General features: G+C 36.3%; 1 protein-coding gene across 1 annotated transcript in view; it reads right to left on the bottom strand.

Moving 5' to 3' along the window:
• LOC146002607 (midasin) overlaps window positions 1-27,174 on the bottom strand; it is a 586,494-nt gene that overhangs the window by 550,738 nt on the left and 8,582 nt on the right. The window contains exons 6-16 of the mRNA XM_083140572.1: window positions 26,297-26,447; window positions 25,139-25,269; window positions 20,117-20,280; window positions 18,031-18,160; window positions 15,311-15,474; window positions 13,902-14,020; window positions 12,120-12,291; window positions 9,766-9,978; window positions 7,910-8,024; window positions 3,185-3,395; window positions 735-948 (exon numbers count right to left, since the gene is read on the bottom strand). Of these exons, the coding sequence (XP_082996698.1) occupies window positions 735-948; window positions 3,185-3,395; window positions 7,910-8,024; window positions 9,766-9,978; window positions 12,120-12,291; window positions 13,902-14,020; window positions 15,311-15,474; window positions 18,031-18,160; window positions 20,117-20,280; window positions 25,139-25,269; window positions 26,297-26,447 (1,784 nt within the window). The remainder of the gene's footprint in view (window positions 1-734; window positions 949-3,184; window positions 3,396-7,909; window positions 8,025-9,765; window positions 9,979-12,119; window positions 12,292-13,901; window positions 14,021-15,310; window positions 15,475-18,030; window positions 18,161-20,116; window positions 20,281-25,138; window positions 25,270-26,296; window positions 26,448-27,174) is intronic.

Below are 27,174 nucleotides of genomic sequence, written 5' to 3'. Positions count from 1 at the left end.
AAATTCCAGGTTTTCCAGCTTTTCCAGGATGCGTAGGAACCCTGATGAAGATTTTAATAAGACATCACATAAAAATATTATTAGCGATAAAATAGAAAAAACGAAAAATATATGAGCAAATAAAACAATTTCCTCAACTACTTCAGGCCTAACATGTTTCATATACTATGCTACAAAAATTACAACATGCAATTATGATGATGATGATGAATACAAGAATTATGGACATAACAATGATAATTAGGTTAAATATCATGTTACTCGGTTGTTTCCACATCGATGAAACATAAAAATCTTGCATTAGGAGGGCAAGATCCATTTTAAAAAAAAGCAGTGTCCGACAAGACACTGCTTGCCCAGACGCGTTCCAAAAATAGCTTGCTCGGATTAAGGGTTAAAATTAAAAATACAGAGTTTCCCACTTTTACACAAGCAAAAAAACTTTCCACAAGTGATTACTATTGGATCTTGGAAGACATCAATAACAATGTTGGTATTAGATGATATCAGTGGTATATGCATTGGAAAGAATTAGTGCAAAAACAATACAGTAGTCTAGCAATTTTCATTAATTTTGCACCAAAGTTGCATAACAAAATGAATTCTCTGATTAAATTACAGCTACTCTTGTACCATAAACCATTCACCTTGGTGTAAATAAAATTCAAATAATTACTGGTCAAGACATATCTTGCTTTTAAACAATTAATGCTTGGAAATGAAGAAATAAATACCTGTTTCTCAATCCAGGAGGGAGATCTCTTTTCCCAACATCTGTAGCAGGATTCATACAAGCAAACAATCTAAACTCAGGATGCCTCTTAATAGGTGTTTTATCGCCACGTTCAAGAAGACAGAGAGAACCAGAACTATCTTCCAGCAGACCAGACAGACATTCCAAAGTTTCCGCAGCTGCTAAATTTATTTCATCCAACAGCACCCAATATCCTACAATGAAACAATGATTTTTAAATTGAACCTGACATATTGTTTACCTCTTCTTAATGTTAATACAGGGTCTGGCTGAAGAAACGCCTGTTTTTAACTAGTGTAGTATAAAGTGCATAAAGTATATACACGGTGTACCAGAAGTGTTAGTGCAAATTGAAATGGTGATAAGTATATCATATGTATGATTATGATCCGCCACTGACTTGATTGCTTGTACCATACTGTAGTCTTTGGTAATAAAAGCAACAGTAATATCGAGCGAGGTGAACCTTTCAATTCTGTTAATTGTTACTAAGTAGGACTACGGCTACCTCACATGTGAAAATCATACGATGTGTACAAACAATCAAGTCAGTGGGTGGCAGATCGTAACCATACATTCGCAATTATATGGGAAACAATTTGTTAGCGACCCCATGTTTACAGAGACTTTTTGCTTCTACTATCGAATACTTTTCACCCTTTAAGTTTTTGCTATCACTTCTGGAACACCCTGTATGTATGCAATGCTGTAATTGTAACTGACATGTTGTCTTAGGAACCTTTGTTTTTCAGGTTTCCTCAAGTAAAACAATCCATCAACTGACACTGGAGTGACCGACTCAATCCCTGGACTATACTTTGCCCAATTATTATTATTTTTTGTTAGTGTCAATGTTGGTGACTTGAAACACAGCATTACGGAAAAATTCACTCACATTACCATCGAATTAAAGACTTGCTTCAGTGTGTTTGGTTGAGTATGTGAATGTCTCGCACAAGATGGACAGCATTTTGAACACTTAACCTAAAGTGTCATATGACGTGCTTCAGTGTGGTGGTATATTATTATTGCTAATGAAGCTGTAAGAAATCTGTACAATTCTAATCCTGTAATACAAGATATGGTATAGATAACCAGCTCATGAAAAATGGGTGTTACGTCTGCCAGATCCTGTGTAATAGTGAATATAGTTGCAATATTATTGGACTCTATCTTTCTAATTGCCTCAGCAAATGAAAATATATAATATTCTAGTGTGAAACCTGCAAGTCATCATTTAGTTCCTACTTGAAACATGTTGGATGTTGAATATACATGTATGTAGAACAATAAAGACTTCCATTAAGGCTCGGCTGGACCTTTGGCATACAAATGGGTGAATCTTTTCAAATTTTCCTCTCCATTTGAAAAACTTCTTGGATATTTCAAAATATGAAACATTACATCAGCTTAGAATTCCTTCTAGAGCATTGACGTGAAATTTCGTGTAGTTTTCTTTCACTGTTGTCTAGATATTATCAATAGTTTTGTGATTACTTAAGTCTATTAAACTATTGATAATATCTAGACAACAGTGAAAGAAAACTACACGAAATTTCACGTCAATGCTCTAGAAGGAATTCTAAGCTGATGTAATGTTTCATATTTTGAAATATCCAAGAAGTTTTTCGAATGGAGAGGAAAAATTGAAAAAAATTCGCCCATTTGCATGCCAAAGGTCCAATCGAGCCTTAAAAACACATGCTACTGCTACCCACAAAGTAAATACAGTTTGTTGTGCAAATAATAATACAATAATTAAATGTAAATTTAACAAGCTATCAATTAGGGATTAATCAGTACTCTATCGGTATCGGCCGATACAGGCATATTGGTGTATTGGTTTATTGGTAAAATTACAGATTATTTTATTGATCCCATATATCGATAAATATCTGATAATTTAGTGCCATTTTGTTGTAATTTTTATGTATAATCTCCGTGCCCTACTTTCCAAAAAAGTAAATGTCTAAATATGCAACTCCTTTTGAACTTCATATGCAACTCCTTTTGAACTTCAGTCACCTTGAAACACACATTTGTTAAGGAGGGCGATGAAACTTTCAGTTCTTCAAGGACCATTTCTAATTTTATATCGGATCGGTAGAATATCGGTTTTCGGTAAATTTTATATTGGTACTATTGGTATCGGCAAAAATTTTATATCAGCCCATCCCTACTATCAATATAACAAATTTTCGATCATGTAAGAAGTCATATTATGAAGTACACCTGCTCCCCCCTCTATTACTATCACCATATTTTGTACCTTTAATGCCTTTTTACAGCTTCTTTTGTGTTATTTTTTGTGCCTGTCCCCTTGTCTGCTTTTAGTGTCTACAAGTCACAGCTCTACTAAGTAGCCACGACGAGAACAGTTCTTAACCATAAATTTCCATTGACAAAATAAACACTTGAAAGTGCCAGTACCTTCTTTCAATGCTCTGACTAAGCTTCCTTCCACAAACGAAAATGCCAGGGCATTATCTGAATACTTTATCTGCATTTCAAGTCTCTGCAGACGGGCATCCAATTGCTGCCATGCCTGTAACTGGTCATCCTTGCACCTCTTCAAAGCTGCCCTCATACTGTGCTTCATTAGGGTAAGCAGTGTGTTCCATTTATGGGAATTGAAGCACATCTGCAAGAATAAAGAACTCAAGAAGTACAAAGTTTCATGAAATAGAAGCAAACGATCAGAACTGTCTTTGGTTCATGATAAAGACAGCATTAAATTTATGCACTTTTCACATTCACATTCAAAACAGACATAATAAAGTAATGAATGTAATTAAGCTTCGAAGAAAAAAGCAGGTAAACACTCAAAAAACTAATTTGTTACCACAAGCATTACTGTTTATTTTTTCAGATACATGTTTGTCTCTCTGTGTGTTGTGTCTTTATATGAATCAATTATCAGGAATTGCACAATTCTAAGAGTTTCATTACGATTTTTTTTTAACAAGTAATTGTAATGTAAAACTTACACAAAGCAGCAAATCACACTTAAGTACAGACCACTTCATTTTTAAAATAATTTACCTGCTAATCTGTTGTGATGATTTCACATGTTAACATTAGTTTGATTACAATAAGAAACTCACTTCTTAAAAATTACAGCTTGGCCCCATCACATGGCAAATTCATGATATCCAAACAATTGCATCACAACGGCACATCAAATGGTTCTTCCAATATTTCACCAGCATCAAGCAAAACAGAATTAACAATAAAAGAATCACAAATCATCTTAGATACTTGTAACAATCTTAATTCCACTACAGGTAACCTTGATGTAGGCTGGCCAACCATTATAGAACAACTAAATAACAAAAAAATTCTCCATGTCAGTTTATTTGGAACAATGAAAACATGTGCCACTCTCATGTCCACATACTTCAGTGATCCTCCTTGCATACTTCAGTCATCCTCCTTGCACAGTACATAGTATATGCTTCTCTCCAGATTTTAACATGTGTTCTTTTAATATAGTACTGCAGCCTTTTAACTTTTTATAAATTTTACTGCCTTCACATAAAGTACTCCTGTTTCATATCCCTGTTGAAGCCTAGTGTTCTTGGTGAAATATTGGAACCATTTGACATGTCAATGTGAGTTAAATTCTTTTGTTATTTTATTTTCTCGTTTCGTTTTCTGCTGCAATATATTTATTTCATTTATCCTTTTATAGGCATTCATTACACTCTTTATTAATTCATAACAATTGATACATACTAAACTAAATTCAAATTTGACCCTAGATAAAAATACTGTTTCCCTGATCTTAACCCCTTTTAGCCATTTTTAGGACCTATACGATTCATGTATTTCATTAAGAAATGGCTAAAACAAAAATATATGTTACAATAGTGACATTACCAAGTAAGGAATAAAATAGGTTAAAACCTGAGAATCCGCACCCTATACATAACCAATTATTTATTAGGCATATAACTAGGACTTATTATTTATTAGGCACATAACTAGGACTTAGCTGATACTACTCTGAACAGATACCAATAATGATACAATGTACCCTCGATTAGCTAAAGAAACTTAAAATGCAGGAAAATGTAAAATTGGGGGAAAATTTATAGCATTTTGCTCTACTGGGACTCCGCCCTATTCATAATTCAACACAGTTCAGAATTTTTATAAATGTTTTCAATCAAAATTATACCACATCAACTACCAGAATTTTGCTTTAAAATAGGGATGGGATCGATTAATCGGTACTCTATTGGTATCAGCCAATATAGGCATATTGGTGGATCGGTAAAATTACAGATTATATTATCGATCCGATATATCTATAAATATTAGTGATGGGACCGATTAATCGGTACTCTTATTGGTATCGGCCGATATAGGCATATTGGTGTATCGGTAAAATTAGATTAATTTACCAATACACCCCTACCACACCAAAAAAGCCATCCCATTTTCCCTTGCCCTCAGAGGCCAGCGCCTCAACTCATCACCCTCATCCCGCCAAAACTACAACCTACGCCTGCACCAAGCCCTAACCAACCGTGGCTACCCCTCCACCATCATCAACAAACAAATCACTAGAGCTAACTCCCACAACCGCACCAAACAACCCAAAACCAACCCTCCAACTCTGATCACCCAATACCACCCTCACATTACGAAAATCAGACATACCCTCCACTCCCTCCTCCCCATCCTGCACAGTGATCCCGAGACCAGAGACATCTTTCGGGAAAAACCTAGGGTCGTCTTCCGTCGCCCTCCCAACCTCCAAAACATCTTGGTCCGAAACACCCCCACCCCTTCCCCCAGCCCACAGGTGCAACAAACCCAGATGCAAGACCTGCCCCATACTCATCACCTCCCCCACCCTCCTGATCCCTACAGCGGCAGGTGAGTTCACCCTTCACCCTAAGGGCACCTGCCACTCATCCAACCTAATTTACACCCTCATCTGTCAAATCTGCGGCAACTTCTACCTAGGCGAAACCTCCACCCCCTTGAATCTAAGGATAAATAATCACCATTCCTTCACCCAAAACTCCGATTTCACAGTTGCCATCCACACCAACAGCCATAACACCATCTTCAATAACTGCTTCCGTGTTGCCATCATCCACCTTTTACCCCCCCGCTCTGACACATCTTTCCGCAGGCGATGGGAAAGGGCCTATATAGCAGGCATGCACGCCACTATACCCCCCGGACTCAACCTAGCCAACCAGTAACTCTTTCCTCTCCTCCCCGAAACTACCCACCCACCTTACAGTAAACACTGGCCAAAGTATTTAGTGTTTCCTTTCAACTGTTTCTGGCAACACTGACCGTAGAGACGCTACGGTCAGTATTCTGTGCCTCTACTCACAGTGTCGTCGATCTTTTATCTACCTTCTTGAAAATGCGACTCAGATTGCGAAATATTGAATTATTTCTATTCGTGTGGTAAGTGTTTACTGTCTCCTTCATTATTTGTATATCTATATATATATATATATATATATATATATATATATATATATATATATATATATATATATATATATATATATATATATATATATTTGATAATTTAGTGCAAAATTCTGCCATTTTTGTGTATAATCTCCATGCCTTACTTTCTAAAAAAGTAAATGCCTAAATATGCAATTTCTTTTTCACCGCAGTCACCTTGAAACACACATTGTCAATGAACCTTTCAGGTTCTTCAACGATCATTTCTAATTTTATATTGCATCGGTAGAATATCGGTATCGGTATATTTTATATCGGTACTCTATCAGTAAATATCATACAATTTAGTGCAAAATTCTGACATTTTGTTATAATTTTTATGGATAACCTCCGTGCCCTACTATCTTAAAAAGTAAATGTCTAAATACAGTCAACTCTCGATTCTACGACCCTGGGTATAACGACCCCCTCGAAGTAACGACCCTTTTCCCGGGAACCGTGAAAAATTTAGAAAAATTTGGAAGAAGAAAGTTGAAAAATTGAAGGAAATCTGCCGAAAAATGCGGTTTTTTCCTCCACTCATTCCCTTTACGAGCGCTCTACCTCTCACAGTTAGGTCTGAACTAAAAATAGACACCACCACACAATGCTTGAGTGATATCCAATAGCACTTGACCTCTGCCCTCCCCTCCCTCAAGTGCACCAGTGTTACCCCGGACCCGACTGCCGCTACCCAACGTGCCAGGCTTGTTTTGCCACGCTTGCTCTTGGATACGCGAGAAGAGAAGATCGAATGTGCTTGGATGTTATTTTAAATCGACTTGACTTGTTTCCTTGTCCTAAGAGCCGCTGAAAACTCGCGGGGGAGGGTGGGAGCAGCCCGAAATGACTGCTGGACTTGCAGTCTTTGCCAATGTGTATGGCAGGTCAGGCTCTTTCATCGATAAATACACCACCTTGAGAGATAAGATCGCAGGAATGTTCCAAAATACAGATGCGTGGCACCTGGAAGTCTGGCCCATCTGTCCAGCTCTGACCTTAGAGTTCATCAGGTTCCCGTGAGTGAGCAACTTTCGGCCTTGTAGCCGACAACTTCCGGCAACCGCTTTCATTCAAAACATGTTCTTTGTCCCCTGCAACACTTCATAAAAAAGCGAAACTGTTAGAGATAATAAAAACCACATAGGTGAACTAAAGATCGTCAACCCGCTTAATGCGTTGTCATCCAGGTTTGCACAAAAGTTTACTTCGATCTTATGTGCATCATAACTCCCGTTTCCCACTTCATACGTTTTCCTAATTGTGTCGATGTTGTAATATCTGCCAAAAAAGTGTTCCGTTAAATGACTGACTTCTCCCTCTTTTGATGTTAGCAAACGTAGGGGAGGGGGGGGGGTGATGCAGATTGTTTCAGCCACGATTTTCTTGCTGATGCGGGCTGATTACAGGCGAGGGTGGAAAAGGACCCACCCCTCTTCCTTTCCTTTGACGTCTAAAATGGGGCAACCAGTTCTGGTTATATTCTTGAAAACGAACAAAAAACCATAGAACAAGTAAAAAAAAGTGACCCTCTACCCTTTCCCCAGCTCATTCTCCGCCATTGGTGTGCACAGCACTTCTAAGTGCACCAGATTACAAATATATTGTTACAAAATCTCTTCTGGGAAATCAATCTACAAACATGAACACCATATTTAGTTACTTTACACTTACCATTATATGCTCCAAAAACTTTACATTCTCCTTCCTGGAAAATGTCTTGCAAAAAAGTGCTTCATAATCCTCCCTCAATGGCAATATTACATGCTTTACATCCATGGGTTTGAACCTGAAATGTGTGAAACAAGAATTGACTGCACAGATGAAATGTCATAAACCAGAATAGGGTATTATTTACAGTTTGCTCAAGTTCAAAATGTGGATTTATTATTAATATTGTCATGCCTTCCCTAGTATGTACATGAAATCAGTCACAGGGAGAACATGCTTTGTGTGGATTCGAAGAGAGGAAATGATTCTTGCGAATAATTAAAGGATAAATGTAGTTGCCAATGGGTATGAGGCTAATCTATAGGTCTCGAGTTTGAACCTCAAACCCAATAGTCATGTACATCTGCATGTAAACTTCCAAACTTCTTGAATTGAATTGCCGTTTTAAGTCCACTTTATGCACAGAAAGGCTAATCAGTACTGGACCTACAGTTTAGAGTGGGATCCGAACCACTTGTGCCTCCACCAGTTATCAAACCCAGGACTCCTTGATTCCAAACTTCTTAGTTGATCATGATGAAAATTAATCAAATTCAAATTTCATTTTTTCCACTTTGCTATCTTTTCTTTGAGGTTAATACAAACCATTCATTGCTATTTATTAAGTAAGATGTTAAAATTTTGAAGATAGAAGTCTACTACAATGGAAACAATTGGTACCAGCCCTTGTGTAAGCTGGGTTTGTGACAACTCATCAATATGATGAATTTCTACATCTATTCCCACATTCTAAATTGCACTAATTATTCACAAGCCTCTTTCTATCAAAAAAAAATTATCATCATGAATTTTCATTCATATGATTTTGCTATCTTTAGAAATGTTGAAGTCATTCATACCAGGTGACAAAATTAAAGTTGCCCTATTCACAGCCCTCCGGAGCCGATTCAAAGGATCGGATTGCAATGAGACCTGGTGTAGAGGCTGTTTCCACCAGGTGGAAATTTGGCACTGCAAATTCAAAATTCCCCTGCTCAGAGCCTTCTGGAGCCCGTTACAAGCAAGATTGCAGTGAAAGTTGTTAGAGAGGCTATGGAGACAGTGAGGATGTGAATGCCAACAAAAAATAGTTCAAATTCTCACCACAGTGGTGCAACCACCATTGACCACACTGTCTTATGTCTACAAAGTGTCAATCATGTTGAAGGCACACATATTGAACACTGCTATAATTGGAATGGGCTCTGAAAAGGGCAACATTAATTACACTTCTATAATTGGAATGGGCTCTGAAAAGGGCAACATTAATTATACTGCCATAATTGGCATGGGCTCTGAAAAGGGAAACATTAATTATAGACACCTGGTACTTTATTTCCAAAAAGTTGAGGGGTCCTCGGTGGCATAGTGGTAACATAATCAAGGGTCCTGGGGTTCGATACCCAGTGGAGGCACATAGGGGTTTGAGATTTCAATTTAAACTGTAGGTACAGTCCAAATTAGCCTATATGTGCATAAAGTGGACTTCAACCCACACTATTCTTCTTTCTCCTCAATTATATACTGACATTCCAAAAGTCATTAAAGGGGCCCCTCCGATGGTGCAGTGGTTGAGTCGTCGCGGCCTTGTGATCAAGGGGTCCCAGGTTCGATACCCGATGGAGGCACATAGTGGTTAAACTGTAGGTCCAGTCCGGATTAGCCATACTGTGCATAAAGTGGACTTTTAACACTAAATCAACCAACCAAAATTCATTACGTCAGTACAAGCACTGACACAGTCCACCTCTCCGTGCAAGCGCACAGAATGTAGCCTGGCCACATTGAAAGTGTAGGAGTCCAATGGTTAAAATACTTACCCTCCCAACAAATCTGCACTGTCACTTTGCTGATTCATGTTGATAACAATTAAATGGTGTCCCGTTTTCTCTGCCAAGTATTGAACTGTAGATGTTTTGCCAGTTCCTGTTTCACCCACCAAGAGCACAGGCTCCTTCCTCCAAACACAACAAGCAACTCTCTCCAAAAGCTGAGCCGCAGGATGGGTAAATGAGAAAGTGGAGCTGGATTTCCTGCAAGAAAAAGCAACACCTGCGCTGAAACTCCTTCACTTCACTTCAACAAGATAAGTAAAAAAAAAAATTAAAAAATTAAAAATAAATAAATAAAAAATTAAAAAATATATAGAGCACATGTAGTTCAGAAGAACTTCTCGTACCTTATCATATCATGACAATCTTTCAAAAACACTGAAAATTATCTCTTTCAGCGTTATGTTCTTACAAGATTCTTACACAAATTTCCTGACTTTCCCAAGTATTATCCAAAAAACTTCCAAACCATTTAGCACATTTCATGACAGATGGAAAAACTTTTGTTGCAGTAACTTGGGGTATGTATGGTAATTCTTTATATTTCTTGATTTTCTTTTAGTTTTTGAAAATATTTCTTTCATGAAATTAAGTGACCTTTCCAATAGTTTCATTGTCTTAGGTTGTTCCCTTGATTTTTCCAGAATGTCAAGGTCAGTCTGCACTTGCCTGAAAACCTCGACCACATGCCAAAGAGAAGGAAGAGGAGTTTTGTATACTGGAGAGAAAGAGGGAGGGGATCTCGAGGATAAAAATGCCTTCACGTATAATACTTTCTACACATACACTGCAACTGTGATGAAAATAGTCATTACACTGCAAAACAACCAATGCACACATCTTAAGGAGTAGGTGCAAATTAGCCACAGTCTGTCAACAATAATAACATTATAGGCATGCTAGAAATAGAAATAACAACACTAGGAAACAAATTTACTTCTTTCCTGTAACAGAGATGAGTCTAATGTGTTCTTGACTAATACTAAAATAAACAAGTATTAAAAAATAAGAACATGTGACGTGCAGACCTCTAGAAACAGTTAAAAACTCGCAAAGATAATGGGTTAGTTATTTTATTGGGCTGGACGTAATATCCTACCTCTTTAGTTTTACTTAGTATTTGAATTATTTTTTTAATAATAGTGGTTAGAGATAATATTATCTCTAATTATTTTTATACTTGTAGATTTTTATTAATTATCTTGTTGTTATTATTGATATTAACTATAATCTGCTTGCAATACATAAGAACTACACACTTTGCCACTGTGTGTGTCACACATTCACATTTTTAACACATTAGTATAAACATTTGTTTAATTTACCTGTAATTATCGCCATCTATTCTCAATTTGCCCTGTGCTCTATGGTATTGCGATGCCATGCAGTATTCAGGGCCAAGCATGTGGCATTTTCGGCTACCAATGAAGCTTGTACCAGTGTACAGCCTAAACAGTGCATTGTATGTTGAAAATTAAAGCACTTTAGATAGAAACTCACCTATTTCCAACAACTTTCCCCTCATTCTATTTTTTGCTATGTACACTAATAACTGAGTTACCAATGGGACAGGACTTTTGAATCAACCTGTATTTATAATAACTGCGAATTTAAATGTTAGATTCATGTACGTTAATTCAAACAATATTGTACTTCATTTCTGTTAGACGTTTACGTTTGAATATTAGGAATTTGTCTATCACAATATGTTATGATGCATTACCTAACCTACTCTACCCTGCACTAAATCTAACATAACTCCCGATCCCATTGGCATCCCATTTTCAAATTTTGTAGTTATTTATGTATGTATGACACAATTTTTTTGAAAAAAATTAAAAGACCCATTTTTGAGAAAATGGCAACCAAAGTTTTCTTTACACTACCCTCAATTGTTTCTTTTACACTGACATGGAAATGCAATATCTCGTGTGAAAGAGCACTTCATGACCTTTCCAACGCTGTTCAAATCACTTTTGTAGGTGCCTTGGTTGCCGAAATATTGCAATTTAAAGTTAACAAGATGAAAAAAATGGTCAAAATCGCATAGTTTGCAACACTATAATGTTGAAAATACAAAAGATATGGATCTGCAACTTTCCATATTTTCCTTACTCAGCTGGCCCTTCCAGAATGTCAAATTTCAAATGAATCAAAAAAAATGCAAGGTTGAGGACCTTGTTGATTTCACATGGAATGACCCTTGTAGCTTACACTGTGGAAGCAAATTTTTTAATATTCCACAACAAATGCTAAGAGCAGCTTAAGCAAAAATGAAGATAATAAATATGTTAATTCCTCATATTACATTAAAAAATAACAGTACTGAAATATTCACTTACGATCGCAATGTTACCACGCTCGCTTCCTGACGAGGGACTGTCACCCTCCCAACCACTAGCGAGGATGAGGTCATTTTGACAGGTGGTTTGTGTGACTCTACAAAGAAACCTGCCTGAGTTCTTACAATCCCAAGGCAAGACCCAATAGCTTCTGCAAGTGATAGCTGGGAGGCTGAAAACATAAAAACAACTTCATTCAGGAAATCCACACAGAATAATATCTTGCAAGATTTAAGTTGGAATTAAAACACATGAACAGTAATAAATGCACAACATATAGGAATTTCGTCTGGTTTCAGCATCACTACCTTATTCTGTAACATTGTACACTCCTGTTACAAGAGTGGCACATTTTATAAGGTTGGACACAGTGTGGATTTTAACTTTTTCCTTGTACTTTAGCAAATGTTCATTAATGATAATTTCAATATCTGTGCACACACTTTACTTTTCTATTCCTAAAGAATATACAAGAGATGTTCAAAAAGTTCTGAAATTCAAGCCACTGTAGTCAAATGGAATGAGATGGTAACCTTGCTGAATGAGTAGTACCTGCAACTTGGGCTCCTTTATGGCAGTTAGCAATGTGATACCATTCTATCTGCAAAGTAACTGTTAGGTGAAAGTGATATCTGGCAAAAAAGCCATTTGAGAGGGTCAAGTTGGAGACATGTGCAGGTGCGGAACTCTTCCTCAATAGTTCCAACCTTCAAGAAGTGCTCAAAACATGCACTTGTAATAGTTACCCAAAATGCCTTCTGCTCCCAGATGTGGTTAACATGTCTGGCTTGTACATGTCTATATAGGATGAGAAGTGACCAATTATTACCAATCTACCAAAATTACCAATTTTATTATGAGGATTAACACCCATGAATGAAGATCATATCTGGTTACTTTCAACTGCAAGGGCACAGTTCTAGGAACATCTTCAATTCTCTCATGGTTAATAATTATAATTAGGGCCACAGACTTATGTTTAATAAATTATCAAGATTTTGGTACAAAAACTGGTCATTTTTCAAAATCAAAAGTGGTATATTAAACAACATTTTGGTGTTAAAATGGTGAATAAAACCCTGAATTTAATTTTAAAACTACACCTATTACACAAAATAAACATTTCCCTTCTGATACCATATTTTATTTAGTTATCAGAGCATTAAGTGTGCTTATGTAAAGGAAGGAGTTCAGTTTTGATTCTCAACTATGTACAGCAGAAATATTCAATTTTCCAGGAATTGCATAACTTGCAGGATAATTGAAACTTCAGAAAGTGTCAGTCAGACTACATTTCATGTTTAACAGTTTATTTCACATTTTGCAGTTAATTTCACATCATTTCGCAAAATGCATCTCACACCTTTCAGAAACATGGAAAATTAACATCACAGTGTGTTATGTTACATTTCATGTTTCCACCAAATAGGAATTATGCATCAATCTTCGACACATTTCATTCTACTCTACTAGAAGTAACTACGTTTCAGAGAATTGAGAATGTACTGCAATTTAATGTACTGGATTAAAGTATTTACTTACCTGTGAAACTCATGTATCGAGTTCTATAAAAGTAGGTGCCACCACCACCAACCATGTTACTTCAATAAACCAGTATCATGGAGAAGTAAGTACTTTATTCCTCAACGTTAACAGAATTATTTATGTTGAGGGAAATAAACAACGCGGTTGAATTATTTAGTAAAACTAAATAATCAAAGGCTGATTTACAGGTAATCCAAACAAAGAAACTGTGACTATGAAAAACAAACATCACCTTACCTTTACCACTAACACTGCAGCAAAATACATCAATAGCATCTTGAAAAACCTTCTGAGATGATGTGATGGATTTCACGTCGTAACCTTCTGTTGCTCTTGAGCACCATTTGATCAGATCCCTGTAGGAAAATCAAATGTTACTATCACAATCACACACAAACAGTAACTATTCTCAAAAAACGCTGTTGTTCAATAAAAAGACATTAAACATTTGAATTTCTATCGTAACTGTTACACAATAAATTGCTGAAACACCTAATAATGATTAAAATACCACAAACTATTGATGAGACAGATGAAACTGACTAATTAGTACCTGTTGATAAGTTAATATATTCTTCTTGAAGGTTGTCGTTTGTTAGAAAATAATGCAATAAATGTAGCTTTGGAAATGACTTATTTTTCTGGTGGCATTTTGGTTCAGAACTTTCTAAAGCTACCACCAACAAGATCTACAACTTCCAGGAACCAGTTTGCAGGGCTTGTCGCTGGTTTTGTTGGTTATGAAAAAAGTAAATGCTAATGAAGAATTTGTCAATTTCAATAATACAATGATCATTATGAACTGCAATCTTCCTTTTAATAGGAAGTTGTTTTCATTAATGAGCCAATAAGATAAGATCTTTGTGGTATTTCAATGCCTATTATTATTAATTCAATGCTATTCATTTTTGCGTATGAACTATTTCTACCTATCTTGATTAATGACTTCTAATGTCACAAAGCTGTACACAAACAATAAAAACCAGAAAGCTTACATTGTCAGTAATTGTTTTAAACCAAGACTTCCTTATGGAAATATATTATGCAATTTGTATCTACCAAAACAACAAAAAGTTATATGGTATTTTTGTTTCATACAAATTTTAAAGATTACACTGAAAAAATATCACTTGGTAATCAAAAGGAAGCTCAAAATGCACTAACACATGAATGAATATTTTCTGTGTGTCACTCCAGTTTGAAAAAATGCAACATTTCAAATATCTGCTTCAGCAATTGTTGCAGGGAATACAGAAGGCAATTTTCTTATGCAAAGGAACAGAGGAACATTTTCTTTCTTGTACAGATGGTGTGACACATTGGAATTGTATTATTAGTAAAAAGTGTTGACTGTTTGGGTTGTGATATTCCTTGCTTACAAGCATCCATGAAATAAAGATACCTTCAAACGAGTAAAAGTCAAACTGAATTCATGTTTAATTTCCTGTAATTATTGCATAAATCCTGCATCCAGAAAAAATCTAGTCAAAAAACATTATACAGGGATGTTCACAACTGCTTCCTGAATAATTCAAGAAAATTTATTAAGAATATACCTTATAAGTACAACAAACATATACTTACACAGTTTATTGATATTGGAAAAAATAAATTCTCCACCAAAAGTAAACATCACTGAAAGTTACCTGGTAGATATTAAACGTCCAGTCTTTGTTCGTAATACACTTCCAGATTCGTTCTTTAATTTGTCAGTAGATGTTAAGGTTTGCAATGAAGATTCATGCTCTCCAACAGAAAATAGCAGGTAAACATCTAATATTCTTGTGGTGATGGTACTCAACACTGGAAACTGTTAAAATGTTAAAAGAAAATGAGATACTATAGATGGGACATTTTTGTACACATTAACTCTTTCTAATTGTTACTTTTTTTTTTTTCCTCCTCCTCAGTTAATCTTGACAGTGAAGATTATAGATGAACTGATGAAATGGATGAGCAGAATGATGTATGAACACAAACATTCATGTACGTTTCAAACCTGCGACCTGCATGACACTGACCACTCTGCTATGGAAGCTACCTGAACATTCTACTTCTTTAAATAGTTGTCAGCACAAAATATTGTACACACAGTTCTAAAATATTTTCAATATGTATCTTGCTATTCTTTTTCCTGCACCAAAGCTACAACTTAGTACAGAAGAAACAAGTCTGATTCCTTGGCATTTCATTATGGTGACATTTCACTTTTCCTTACATTGATGCTTAACAAAATAAACTTAATTAACAATGGAAAGCAATTCAAAAATTATAAGTTAGATTACATATTTAAACGATCTTGAGAAATTATCACTTTCACATAAAATCACATCTTACTTATAATCATTCACCTGATTAACAAAACTGATAAAGGAGGGGAGAGGTATAAATGTGAATTCACAGTGATATGATAAGATGGTGTTATATTACTGAATTTGCACTGCATTTCTTAGTGAAAAATTACTTACAACTTCTGGAGAATTCACATTATCAAATTCCTTATCGCATTTCAAAAAAAGAACTCCGCACTGATTTGAGTTGAAATAATTTGGCACTGCATATCCTCTTAACCACAATTGCCTCCTTGTAAACTTCTTTGTTGAAATAAAATAGAAACAAAAGTGCTATTTCTTACAGATTTTGGGTTCTTTTTTTTTTTTTCTTAAAAATTCCTTGCATCATGTGCTGGAACATTCATGGTAAAATCCTATTACCTTGTCACAAGGAAATTAAAACAGCACGAAACAAATCAAAAATTCAATTTCTAGCTTTCAACCTTTTCTCCACGTCATTATCAGGAAGCAAAACCTGCAGGTTGGGAGAAGGATCAGTGTCATCTGCTTGTAAAGTTTCCTTCCTCCTGACCCTGGGAAGAGTCAAAAGCTAGGAACCGAGTTTTTGTTTTCTGCCATGTATTTTAATTTCTTGACTACAAGGTAAGTCACATTTTATGGAAGAAAATATCAGTTTCATTCACACAACAATTAATATTTGATTCAGTTTTATGCACGTATATTTACTTCATATGTGACTTCAGTTTACTAAATTCTCGTTAATACAAGCCATCTCCATATTTCTACACCACATAAAAAGCTATTTCATCAAAATCTGTGGTATCTTTTACTGAAGTGTCCCTCTAATGAAACTTTAAGCTCATATTCCTGCAGCTTATCTTTCCTGATAATTTCTTACCTGCCATAGCTCAATCATTTATTCCCAGCCGTAGCTCAATAATTTATTTATCTATCTACTTCAACCTTACATATTACCGCATCTCACCATTCACATATACAAATATATTAACAATACCAAGGGTTTGTGTGATTCCAATGTATCAAGAAATTATAATTCAATTCAATTAACCTTTTGACGTCCAAGACCTTTTTCACAAGTAAGCCTCTGGGTACCGAGCCGATTTTGAGCAAAATGCAGAGTTTCAATTAAATAAGTGTAGATCGGAAGCTAATTGCCCTAGAGCGATGAGTGACATACCGTTGTACGCGGAATGAACCAGAGATTCAGACTATATGAAATTTTTGCAGGGGAGGGGGCTAACTCTCAAAATTCCAAAATTTCGGGAAAATAATTGTTCCCCACCCTCCCCTCAAGCAAAAAGTACATCACAGTGTCGACATGGATATGGAAATGATCGCTAACATGTAAGGAACACAAAAATATTTGCATTATTATCATATGACCAATGTAACTTGAGTTATACCCCCAAAAGGAATTGTCGGCACGCCACTGATTCAAGCTTCAAAATGTTTCCCACCTTTCCCCCTCCATTTTCATGAAGACAAAAAAAATGCAAAAAACAATTTCTGTTAAATACATGTGTTAGGAACAATATAAAAAAATAAAATCGATATTCTAGCCAAAAATAGAAAAGTTATAACGTAAAAACTACGACCTTGACACAGCGTCTCGATCGAGACGCTTGGTACCCCGAGGGTTACTTTTGGGTATCTCGTTCGAGACGCTTGGGCACCAAAAGGTTAAATGGTATATATACTATTTAAAATATTCAATTTAAGGTGTGGAGATTACACTTGCCATTTCCCATACTCAGACTCGAAATACATCTAAAGTTACAAATGTTACGGAATATGCTAATGTTTCTAACTGTTCTTGCATGGAGTTCAAGATTTCCATGATAACATCTGCCACCCATTCCCAAACAGGTTTTCTTATCCGCTGCAACTACCAGACCAGACTCTCGACTTGGAATTCTATTATATAATAGTATGCAGCATTAGGGGAATTGGCAGGGACTGCCAGGAAAAAATGTACTAACGAGAACAATGTACTATCACGAAACTTATAACTGCAATTTCACCGTATGATATAATGGATGTTGAACACTTACCATTGTTTGTATTACTTCACCCAGTTCTTCTTTTGAGAGAGGCTCGACGTTAATTTTCAGCCAGTATTTATCAAGAAGGCTAGATGGACCAATACGCTGCTTATGTAAAGCACCTGTCGAACCGACCAACCTTAAAACAGGGAAAAATGAGAAAGCAGAATATCAAGCACAAGAGCATAAAGTAGGGCTGAGCCGATACTACTTTGATCTGATACTCATACCAATTCGCACAGATACAGATACTTGAAAATTACAATAAAAAATTTGTACAAAATACTGATCACTATTGGTGTGTAAATATTCTTCTCCAATTATATGTACCAATTTACCATGAACTTTTGTTTAGAATACTGACGAATTACAGCAGAATATCAGAATAGTTGTTATGTAATCACAAAATTCATGGAAAATAAAGAAAAAGTTTAATTTTTTATAATTTCCAGAATAATTAGACTCTGCGAGAGTGTCGCGTGACATTTTTGCGGACACGTGCAAGACCAAGATGCCGGAAAAGTATCGGCTGGTATCGGTAGATGAATTACAACCTATACTTTCGGATACCAATACCACTGGTAGTATCAGCCTATACATCAGCATCAGTATCAGCTCACCCCTAGCATAAACGTATCTAAAGCAAGTCACACTGCAATACATGAACGTATAGAGCAAATGCTGACTTCAGCATGAAGATGAAAATGTACATGCTACAAGGTATTAGACACTGATACAGTGTGCGACACATTAATAGGTACCCAATCGGTATCGGCCGATATAGAGAGATTGGTGCATTAGTAAAATTAATAATAATAATCGATTTGAAATTTTATATTCGATAAGTATAATATCTGTTATCGGTATCAGTAAATTTTATATCAGTATCAGTATCGACCAAAATTTCATATTGGCCACTCCCTAGAACATACAAACAGATGCATACACATAACGTACATACAGTGGAACATCAGTTTTATGTTTTTCATGGGACCAATGTGGAAAAACTGAAATGGAAGAAAATGTAAAATCCCGCAAAAATTTTACAATACATCGCTGTATTTGGATTAAGAAAATTGAATTAAAAAATCTGGAAAGGTGGTAGGTAGAGGTGGGTGAGTGTGGCGATATGTTTGTGTATGTATGCATGATGTACACATGATAAATTCCACATACAGTCCTCTGAAAAATGTAAAATTAGGTTTCGATGTATACTCTATAGTGGAACCACCAGCAAATGAACCTTCGCAGACCCGCGACTCCTGTGAACAGTACTCCCGCATAGAGGGTAGGGGCAGAGTGGAGCATGCTTTCTTATGGCAGAGTTGAAACGGATTGAGGGGAAAGTGCACGAAGGATTTTGGTCAAAGGTTCTATTGCTTGTGGTCCCTCTATACATACACAATAAATTAGATGATTTCTTATAATTTTTGTGTTAATAGAAATATAAGTTGGCTTTGTAAAAAATTAGGGATGGGACCGATTAATCGGTACTCTATCGGTATCGGCCGATATAGGCATATCGGTGTATCGGTTTATCAGTAAAATTACCGATCCGATATATCGATTATTATCTGATAATTTAGTGCAAAATTCTGCCATTTTGTTGTAACTTTTATGGATAATATCCATGCCCTACTTTCTAAAAAAGTAAATGTCCAAATATGCAATTTATCTTGCACTGCAGTCACCTTGAAACACACATTTATTAAAGAGGTCAGTGAACCTTTCAGGTTCTTCCAAGGACCTTTTCTAATTTTATATCGGATCGGTAGAATATCGGTTATCGGTATCGGCCAAAATTTCATATCGACCCATCCCTATAAAAAATATTGCATAATTCTCATTTGAAAGTATGGAAGTTAGATGAAGGTGTTTCTTGAATTGAGTAAACACAATACTCAGAGAAAGTTTACACAATCTGCATGCAAAATATAACCAATTCTGTTAAACAGTAAAACAGCTGACTGCATTATGCTAAAGTTATCAAGCAAATATGAAAAAGTAAAAGTGAGACATATCACCAAAAAAGCAAGGTAGAATTTCTAACGTAAACCTGAAAGGAAAATGAAAGAAACCCTCAAAGAAAACTTACCGTTGAGTTACAAAAAGTTGAAATCCTGGAGCACATTTTACGGAATCACGATATCCAGGTACGGAAAGAGTACCTGTCTCTAATAATGAAGTTAAAACAGAAACAACATCCATAGTGGCGGAGTCTATGTCCTCAAGTAAGATCCAATGTCCTTCAGACACAGCCTAGAAAAAAGAATAGAATGATATAATATACATAATCCGACTTAGGTTAATACATACAAAAAAAAAAAACACTGTGCTTTAATTATGCTGAGCTGATTCCACTTTGAAACAACACTCATACTCCTCCCATTTCCTACTGATTAACAATTTAAAACTTGTTCAGGATATAAATTTGACAAGCAGACTGGATTTTAAAGAGAATTCCTCTTTTTATTTCTCAACACGGATCATGGAATAAATAACAACAGTGCCGATAATTATCTTCCATCAACAAGATTACATGGTTTTGACTTCCATTTTTCAGTCCTCATTCCCTTCTTCCAGTTTTTTTAAAAATATTTTCCTTTCTGGTACCTTTATTGACTATTTTCCCTAAACAAAACATTCAACAATTGTATATTTGGTGCTTCTTAGAGGAAAGAAAGAACAAGCACCTTCTTCCTTACCTTCCCTCCAAGAGTGTTGAGAGTATGTTGCAGTGATTGTTGCAACAATGCTAACAAACCCATTGTAAGCCGCTTGCTTGCTGAGTTGAATGTACTTATCTACTAGATTTAGACTTTTATTGTGAAGATTTTTAAAATGACAGTGAAATGGCAAAGCCAGGTAGAAGTAGCAAAAAGCTATGGAATACGATAAGCTGTTTGAAGGAAGATTTCATCAAAACGAATGGTAAGATTATTCGCTGTACTTTACCTTAAAGAAAAGGAAATTAAAAAGGACTATAGTTTATTTTTGTACTCTACTAAAAATATCATTTTACAAGAAAGCACAATCAGGGTGGCTACAGAAAAGCAGAAATGAAATTCCCTCGCTTTTCCAGATTTTTCAGGACAAAAATTTCGATTTTTCCCTGACAATTATAAACTAAATTAATGTTTTTGCAAATGGAAACAAGAACGCCTTACAGATCCAGGTATATTAAGTACCTATATTAGCTTCCACAAAATTGACTTCATTTCTCTCCGATTTGCATTCAAACTGCAAAATAGTGAATTTGGAAAATTAATACTATTCACAAGCTAGGGAGTAATTAATGGATTTTTTCATATGCAGACAGTTTCTCAATACAATATTTGATTATTTTTAAAGTTACGACTAAATGAGATTAGAGTGAAGTGATTGATGCAAAAAGGAATTTTGTAATTTTCAATCTCTTTAGCCTATCTTGTTATTGGGTGCGTTCCGAAAGTCATAACGAAAGGAACGAAAGTAACTGGGCTCGTGAACCTGGTGAAACCAGTTATTTTACAGACTTATGGGACGCTCTAGATGAAAGCGCAGGTGCAGCCTTTTGTTTAGAAAAATTTTTCCGCATGGCGTCCAGCGGAAGGAATTTCCTTCTGTCAGAAATAAACTCTACTGCGGATACTGTTAGTCATTTTGCGTAAGAACAGTTGAGGCACGGTCATCTTGTGCATTTGCTTCACATCGCTCTCTGTTACAATTATAATACAATTCCCGAACTAATGCACTTTCAAGCCATCATGCAATCGTGGTGTCTGCAGGCAGCAGACGATTCTCACCGAACAAACCAGCTTCCTGGCCCGTGCATTTGGTGAATCTCGTTCTTGCACGAGACGCACGGAATGCGACTTTTGGGACAGCATAATGAACCTCACGAAATGCACGGATGCACTTATGGAACGGCCGGTTGCCATAATTCGTTTAACACGTTAAACTAGTGCGACTTTCGGAACGGGCCCATTATATGTTGATATTTCCACTAAAGTTTGGAAACATCTGCTTGCAAGAACGATGAGTGCAGACTCATTTTTCAATGCACAAAACCTACTTCTCTTTTCTATGTAAAGCAAACAACTTAACTCTTGCACACAAGTGAAACAATTGATTCATACAAAACAAAGTGTCATATTTCCTTACATTATAATTGGATTTCTCCTTCAATACAAATATTCACAGTACAGTCAACTCTCGATTCTATGACCCCAGATGTAACGACCCTCCCGAAGTAACAACCCTTTTCCCAGGAACCATGAAAAATTTGTGAAAAAGTTTAAAAATTGAAGGAAATCGGCCGAAAAATAAGTTTTTTGCACTCGTTTTATTCACACTCATTCCCTTCACGAGCACTCTACCACTCGCAAGTCAGTCTGATCTAAAAATGGACACCACCACACCAAGCTCAAGTGATGTCCAATAGCACTTGACCTCTACCCTCAACCATGCACACCAATGTTACCCCGCACCCGACGGCCACTATCCAATGTGCTAGGCTTGTTTGGCCATTGTGATTTCCCTTGCTCTTGGATACGCAAGAAGAAAAGATTGAATGTGCTTGGATGTTATTATAAATTGACCTTGACTTGTTTCCTTGTCGTAAGAGCTGCTGACAAGTGGAATGGGGGGGGGGGAGGGAACAGCCCGAAATGACTGTGCTGGACTTGCAGTCTTTGCATATGGCAGGTCAAGTTCTTTCATCGATAAATACACCACCTAGAGAAATTAGAGATAACATCGCAGGAATGTTCCAAAATACAGATAGTAGTCGAAGTCTGGACTATCTGTCCAGCTCTGACCTAGAGTTCAGCAGGTTCCCGTGAGTGAACAACTCTTGGCCTTGTAGCAGACAACTTTCGGTAACCGCTCTCATTCAAAATGTGTTCTTTGTTCACTGTAACACTTCATAAAAAAGCGAAACTGTTAGATAATCAAAGCCACATAGACCAACTAAAGATCGTCAACCTGGTTAATGATTTGTCATTCAAGCTTCCGCAAAAGTTTACTCAGATCTTACATGCATCGTAACTCCAGTTTCCCACTTCATAAATTTTCGTAACTGTGCCGATATCTTGATATTTACCAAAAAAATGTTCCGTTGGCAGAGTGACTTCTCTCTCATTTCCTCTCAGCAAACGTGTAGGGTGAGGGAGGTGGCGATGCAGATTTTTCAGCCACGATTTTCTTGCTCGTGTGTGCAAACGTGGTGATTACAGGCGAGGGTGGTACTGGACCCATCTTCCATCATTTCTTTGATGTTATTTTGATTTCTTTTGTTCGTTGGCAGCAATTGACATTCTTCATTATTATCGCGTTTGCGAAAAATCAAGGTCCCTACTAATTGGAACTTACTTTATGGATGCCCCTCATGAATCAGTAGATGAAAAGTTAAAATTTAGCAAGTCTGGCAGAGAAACGTCAATTACAGAAGAAAGTGATATGCTTTTAGTATTGAATAATTCGAGTAATTATGACATTAAAATACTTCCATATCTATTATTATAATCTTTTCCCATAACATTGGACATTCCACGAGTTTAAACAGACAGGAGTGAAGAGGGGGCTAGGGCATGAATTGCAATACAAGTGTTGCAGAAAACTTTAGGTTGGGAGCATCATGCACTTCTCAAATTTATACGACGTTTACCTATGCAGATTTCAGCTTTACTTTTTCGTGACATCATTCAACATATACATCTTGATTTTTTGGATCCTCTTGACATGGAATTACAGCTCCATGTCATTGTAAATGAATGTTAACCTGTGCAAAACCAGTAGCACGACTGGATGATGAAAGAAAACCTTCGTACGCTTTTCTACATTGAGTAAGATTAAGTGAGTGAGAAGAGTAATAAAATTCGAGCAGCATATTTGCAGTGGTGCAGCAGACTAAAGCTCCATTTTTGTTGGAGGATGTTGCATCCAACAAACGTAGTAAACAACAAAAAATGTCATACTGAAATATCGCATTCATGAGAGTGCAAGGCATGTGATTTTGTCCGATTTTGCAGAATGACAAGTATCGAACTGCTACGTTTGACAAAAATTGCATGCATATAAGGAGCCAAAAAGTTTGGTCAATGAAATGTTGCACCACACCAGACAAACTCGGATATACAAGGCTCTGTTTATGCATGTTTTGTCAGATGATGCAGTCTGAAGACATCCAACAAAAATCAATCCCAGTTCAACATTAGTCAGACAGTGATACCCAACAAAAATTGTATCCATCAATGAAGCCTAAATGTTCATCCGAAAAATACTGTACCATGACATTCAAAAAATTACAGGGTTGCATGGTGCCCTTTGTTTCCATGTTCCTTCAGAATGTCCGACAAAATGTCATGCTACGATGCCCAACAACTATCGGACAGTGCCACAGTAATATGTCCCTCCCTCCATTCCCTTCATCTGTTGACTGTTCTGTCCCCTTACTACTTCCATACAGACAAGAAAAATGATATTCCAATGCATTTTCCACATGATATTTAGAGGCTTATCAAATTTTCCTGCCCCTCCAGAAATTTCACTCTCTCCCTCCCCCATCACTGGTTTCTGTTCTTATGCTGTGGTTGTGTTGTGCATAAAAGGGACCTGAGATTTAGCAACAAGATTTTCTGTTCCCATGCAGCAGTACATAACATCTTTCAAAGCAACCGACTGTCACATTCATTCCATGAAAAAAAAGTCAATCAAGACAAAATTCCCCGACTTTTTTTCACCTCTCAAATTCCCTGACTTTTCCAGGTTTGTTGTCACCCTGACAATATATACCATTCATAATTAAAAAGGGATACAATAAATTTCTTGTATTGTTGCTTACTTTACTTCATATGAAATTTAATGTATCCCTTTTTAAATACGAATGGTATATTATTGTGCTTTCATTAAAAATAATATTTTACTAGAATGCAAAAATAAACTATAGTCCTTTTTCATTTCCTTTTTTTGGGGATAATTTTCCCTTTTTTTGCCCATTTTAGTGCAATTTTTTCCCTTTAAAATCAGGTGTCTAATGATTAGGGTACAATTATTGTCTTAAAATTACACCACATTGGTCAAGAAAAAATTCAACACCATACAGAGAAATATCATAACAGCACTACAAATAGAGTACCTGCGTTAAAACTCCAGGCAGCCAAATGAATTCCCCAGGAATATCTGAGCACGTGTATGTGCCTAAAAGCATTTTACTGTCCGTTTGATCACCAAGTTGAACCTTTAGTAAATGGGGTTGTGTACCATGGCCTACAAAGAGAAAACACCAGGTGATATCTTACAACAAAGTCATGTGAAATTTGTGACTCAAGTATTGATCACAAGTTATGTTTGGCATTCCCTACCAATGATATACCACTAAGCTACAAAGTTTTTATGCCCATTCCAGGCATACTGCAAATTCTTGTTGCCATTGGATACCTTGGGCCACGTGAATAGTAATGCAATCTCTGTCAAATTGATACGTAACTGCAGGGAGACTGCATCACATGTCCTGCCGACCTCAGTGGCAGAGTGGTTAGCATAGCACACTATGATGCAAGGGGTCCCAGGTTCGATCCCCAGCCTGGGCATGGTTGTTCTTGGAGAGTGTCCCTTCATCCTTACCTTCGTGATAAACCAAAAGTAGCAGCAAAGTGAAGTAAAAACAAAAGCAAATCAATCTTCAAAGTATCACATGCTCTGGTGTGTGAAATGGCAACGAGAACTTGCAGCATGCATGGAATAGGGATAAAACTTATATGTAGTTACACTGTGGAATTAGGCAGGTAGCATTCGTAGGGTGCATCAAAACCCCACAATCGATCTGTACTTTTTAGTTTTAAATTTTACATAACTTTTCAGCAAATAATAATATAGACTTTTGGAACAGCTAGTCATTGCATATGCCTAATTCAGTTACATTAAATGATTGTTGGATCAAAGCAATAAGATCCTGCAGTTTAATTCATCATAATTATATGAACACTGTTGAATTGAATTGAAGTTTTAAGTCCACTTTATACACAGAAAGGCTAATCGGGACTGGACCTACAGTTTAAGGTGGGATCAGAACCACTGTGCCATGTGCCTCCACAGGGTATCGAACCTGGGACACCTTGATTACAAGGCACCAATGCTACCACTACATTATTGGGGAGGCACTATATGAACACTATGTTCAACAATATGATAATACATCATGGTATTCAAATACACACCAATTAATTTTCTTTCTTCCAAAATTCTACTGAAAAACGAAATAAAAATTTTCATAACACAGAAACCCTGAACATACCTGTGACACTTGCCAGATGTTCAACAAGAGCAGTCTTTCCACATCCTACTGGCCCTTGAAGACATACTGCTTTCCCTCCTGCCACACCTAATGCTAAACTCCTTAAGTTGCCTATAGTTGAAGGAACTAATACCAACGAATGAATTTGTACCTATAAAAAAAATGAAACATATCATATCAACAAGACCAATAGTTATATCCATGAGAATCCACATTTAAAAATCGTGATTGGGCCAATGTTGAGAAATATAAATTCAGACAATAAAATGCATCATAGACAATAGCTCTTGTATGGTAAATTCATATATTAAAAACAAGTGGAGTAGGTTTACCTTTTACATGAATTTTTTTTCCTAATTAAATGAAATATGATTTGACAATAATGCATAAAATTTCTTCATGAATTTTAATATTGAATCCTTCAGTTCACAACACAGTTTCCTGCTTCCTATATTCCAACGTATAATTTCAGAAAAAACAAAGCAAACATGTTGCTATCATATCCCTGCTTACATAATCATATCATAACATCATATCCCTGCTATTCCACATCCCAATCAGTTTTCCCATGTGAAAATGCCACTATAAGGGAAGAGACAAAGATATTCCAGCAACCCAAAAGGCTGTGAGAAATGTGCTGAGAATCATCCTAGAAGAGGTTTTCTCTGCTTGCTTCCAAAGCCTCCATAAATGCTAGCAGTTGTGATACTCTGACAGGACCAAGGACCATTAGTTGGTGAGTTGAATAATATGTCTTATATCAGTCCCGCAACTTTTCTGACAAACGTTATGCAATAAAAATACCATTGCAAGAAAAATTTAGTGTGGACGGTTCATTTCTTTAGGTTTCTATTCAAATGAAAAGTGCAAACATATTT

Source organism: Lepisma saccharinum, chromosome 18 (genome assembly GCF_977018435.1).
Source record: "Lepisma saccharinum chromosome 18, izLepSacc3.1, whole genome shotgun sequence".
In the NCBI taxonomy this organism is placed as follows: Eukaryota; Metazoa; Arthropoda; class Insecta; order Zygentoma; family Lepismatidae; genus Lepisma; species Lepisma saccharinum.
The sequence above is the reverse complement of the archived record's forward strand: the minus strand, read 5'-3'. Positions and strand labels throughout refer to the sequence as shown.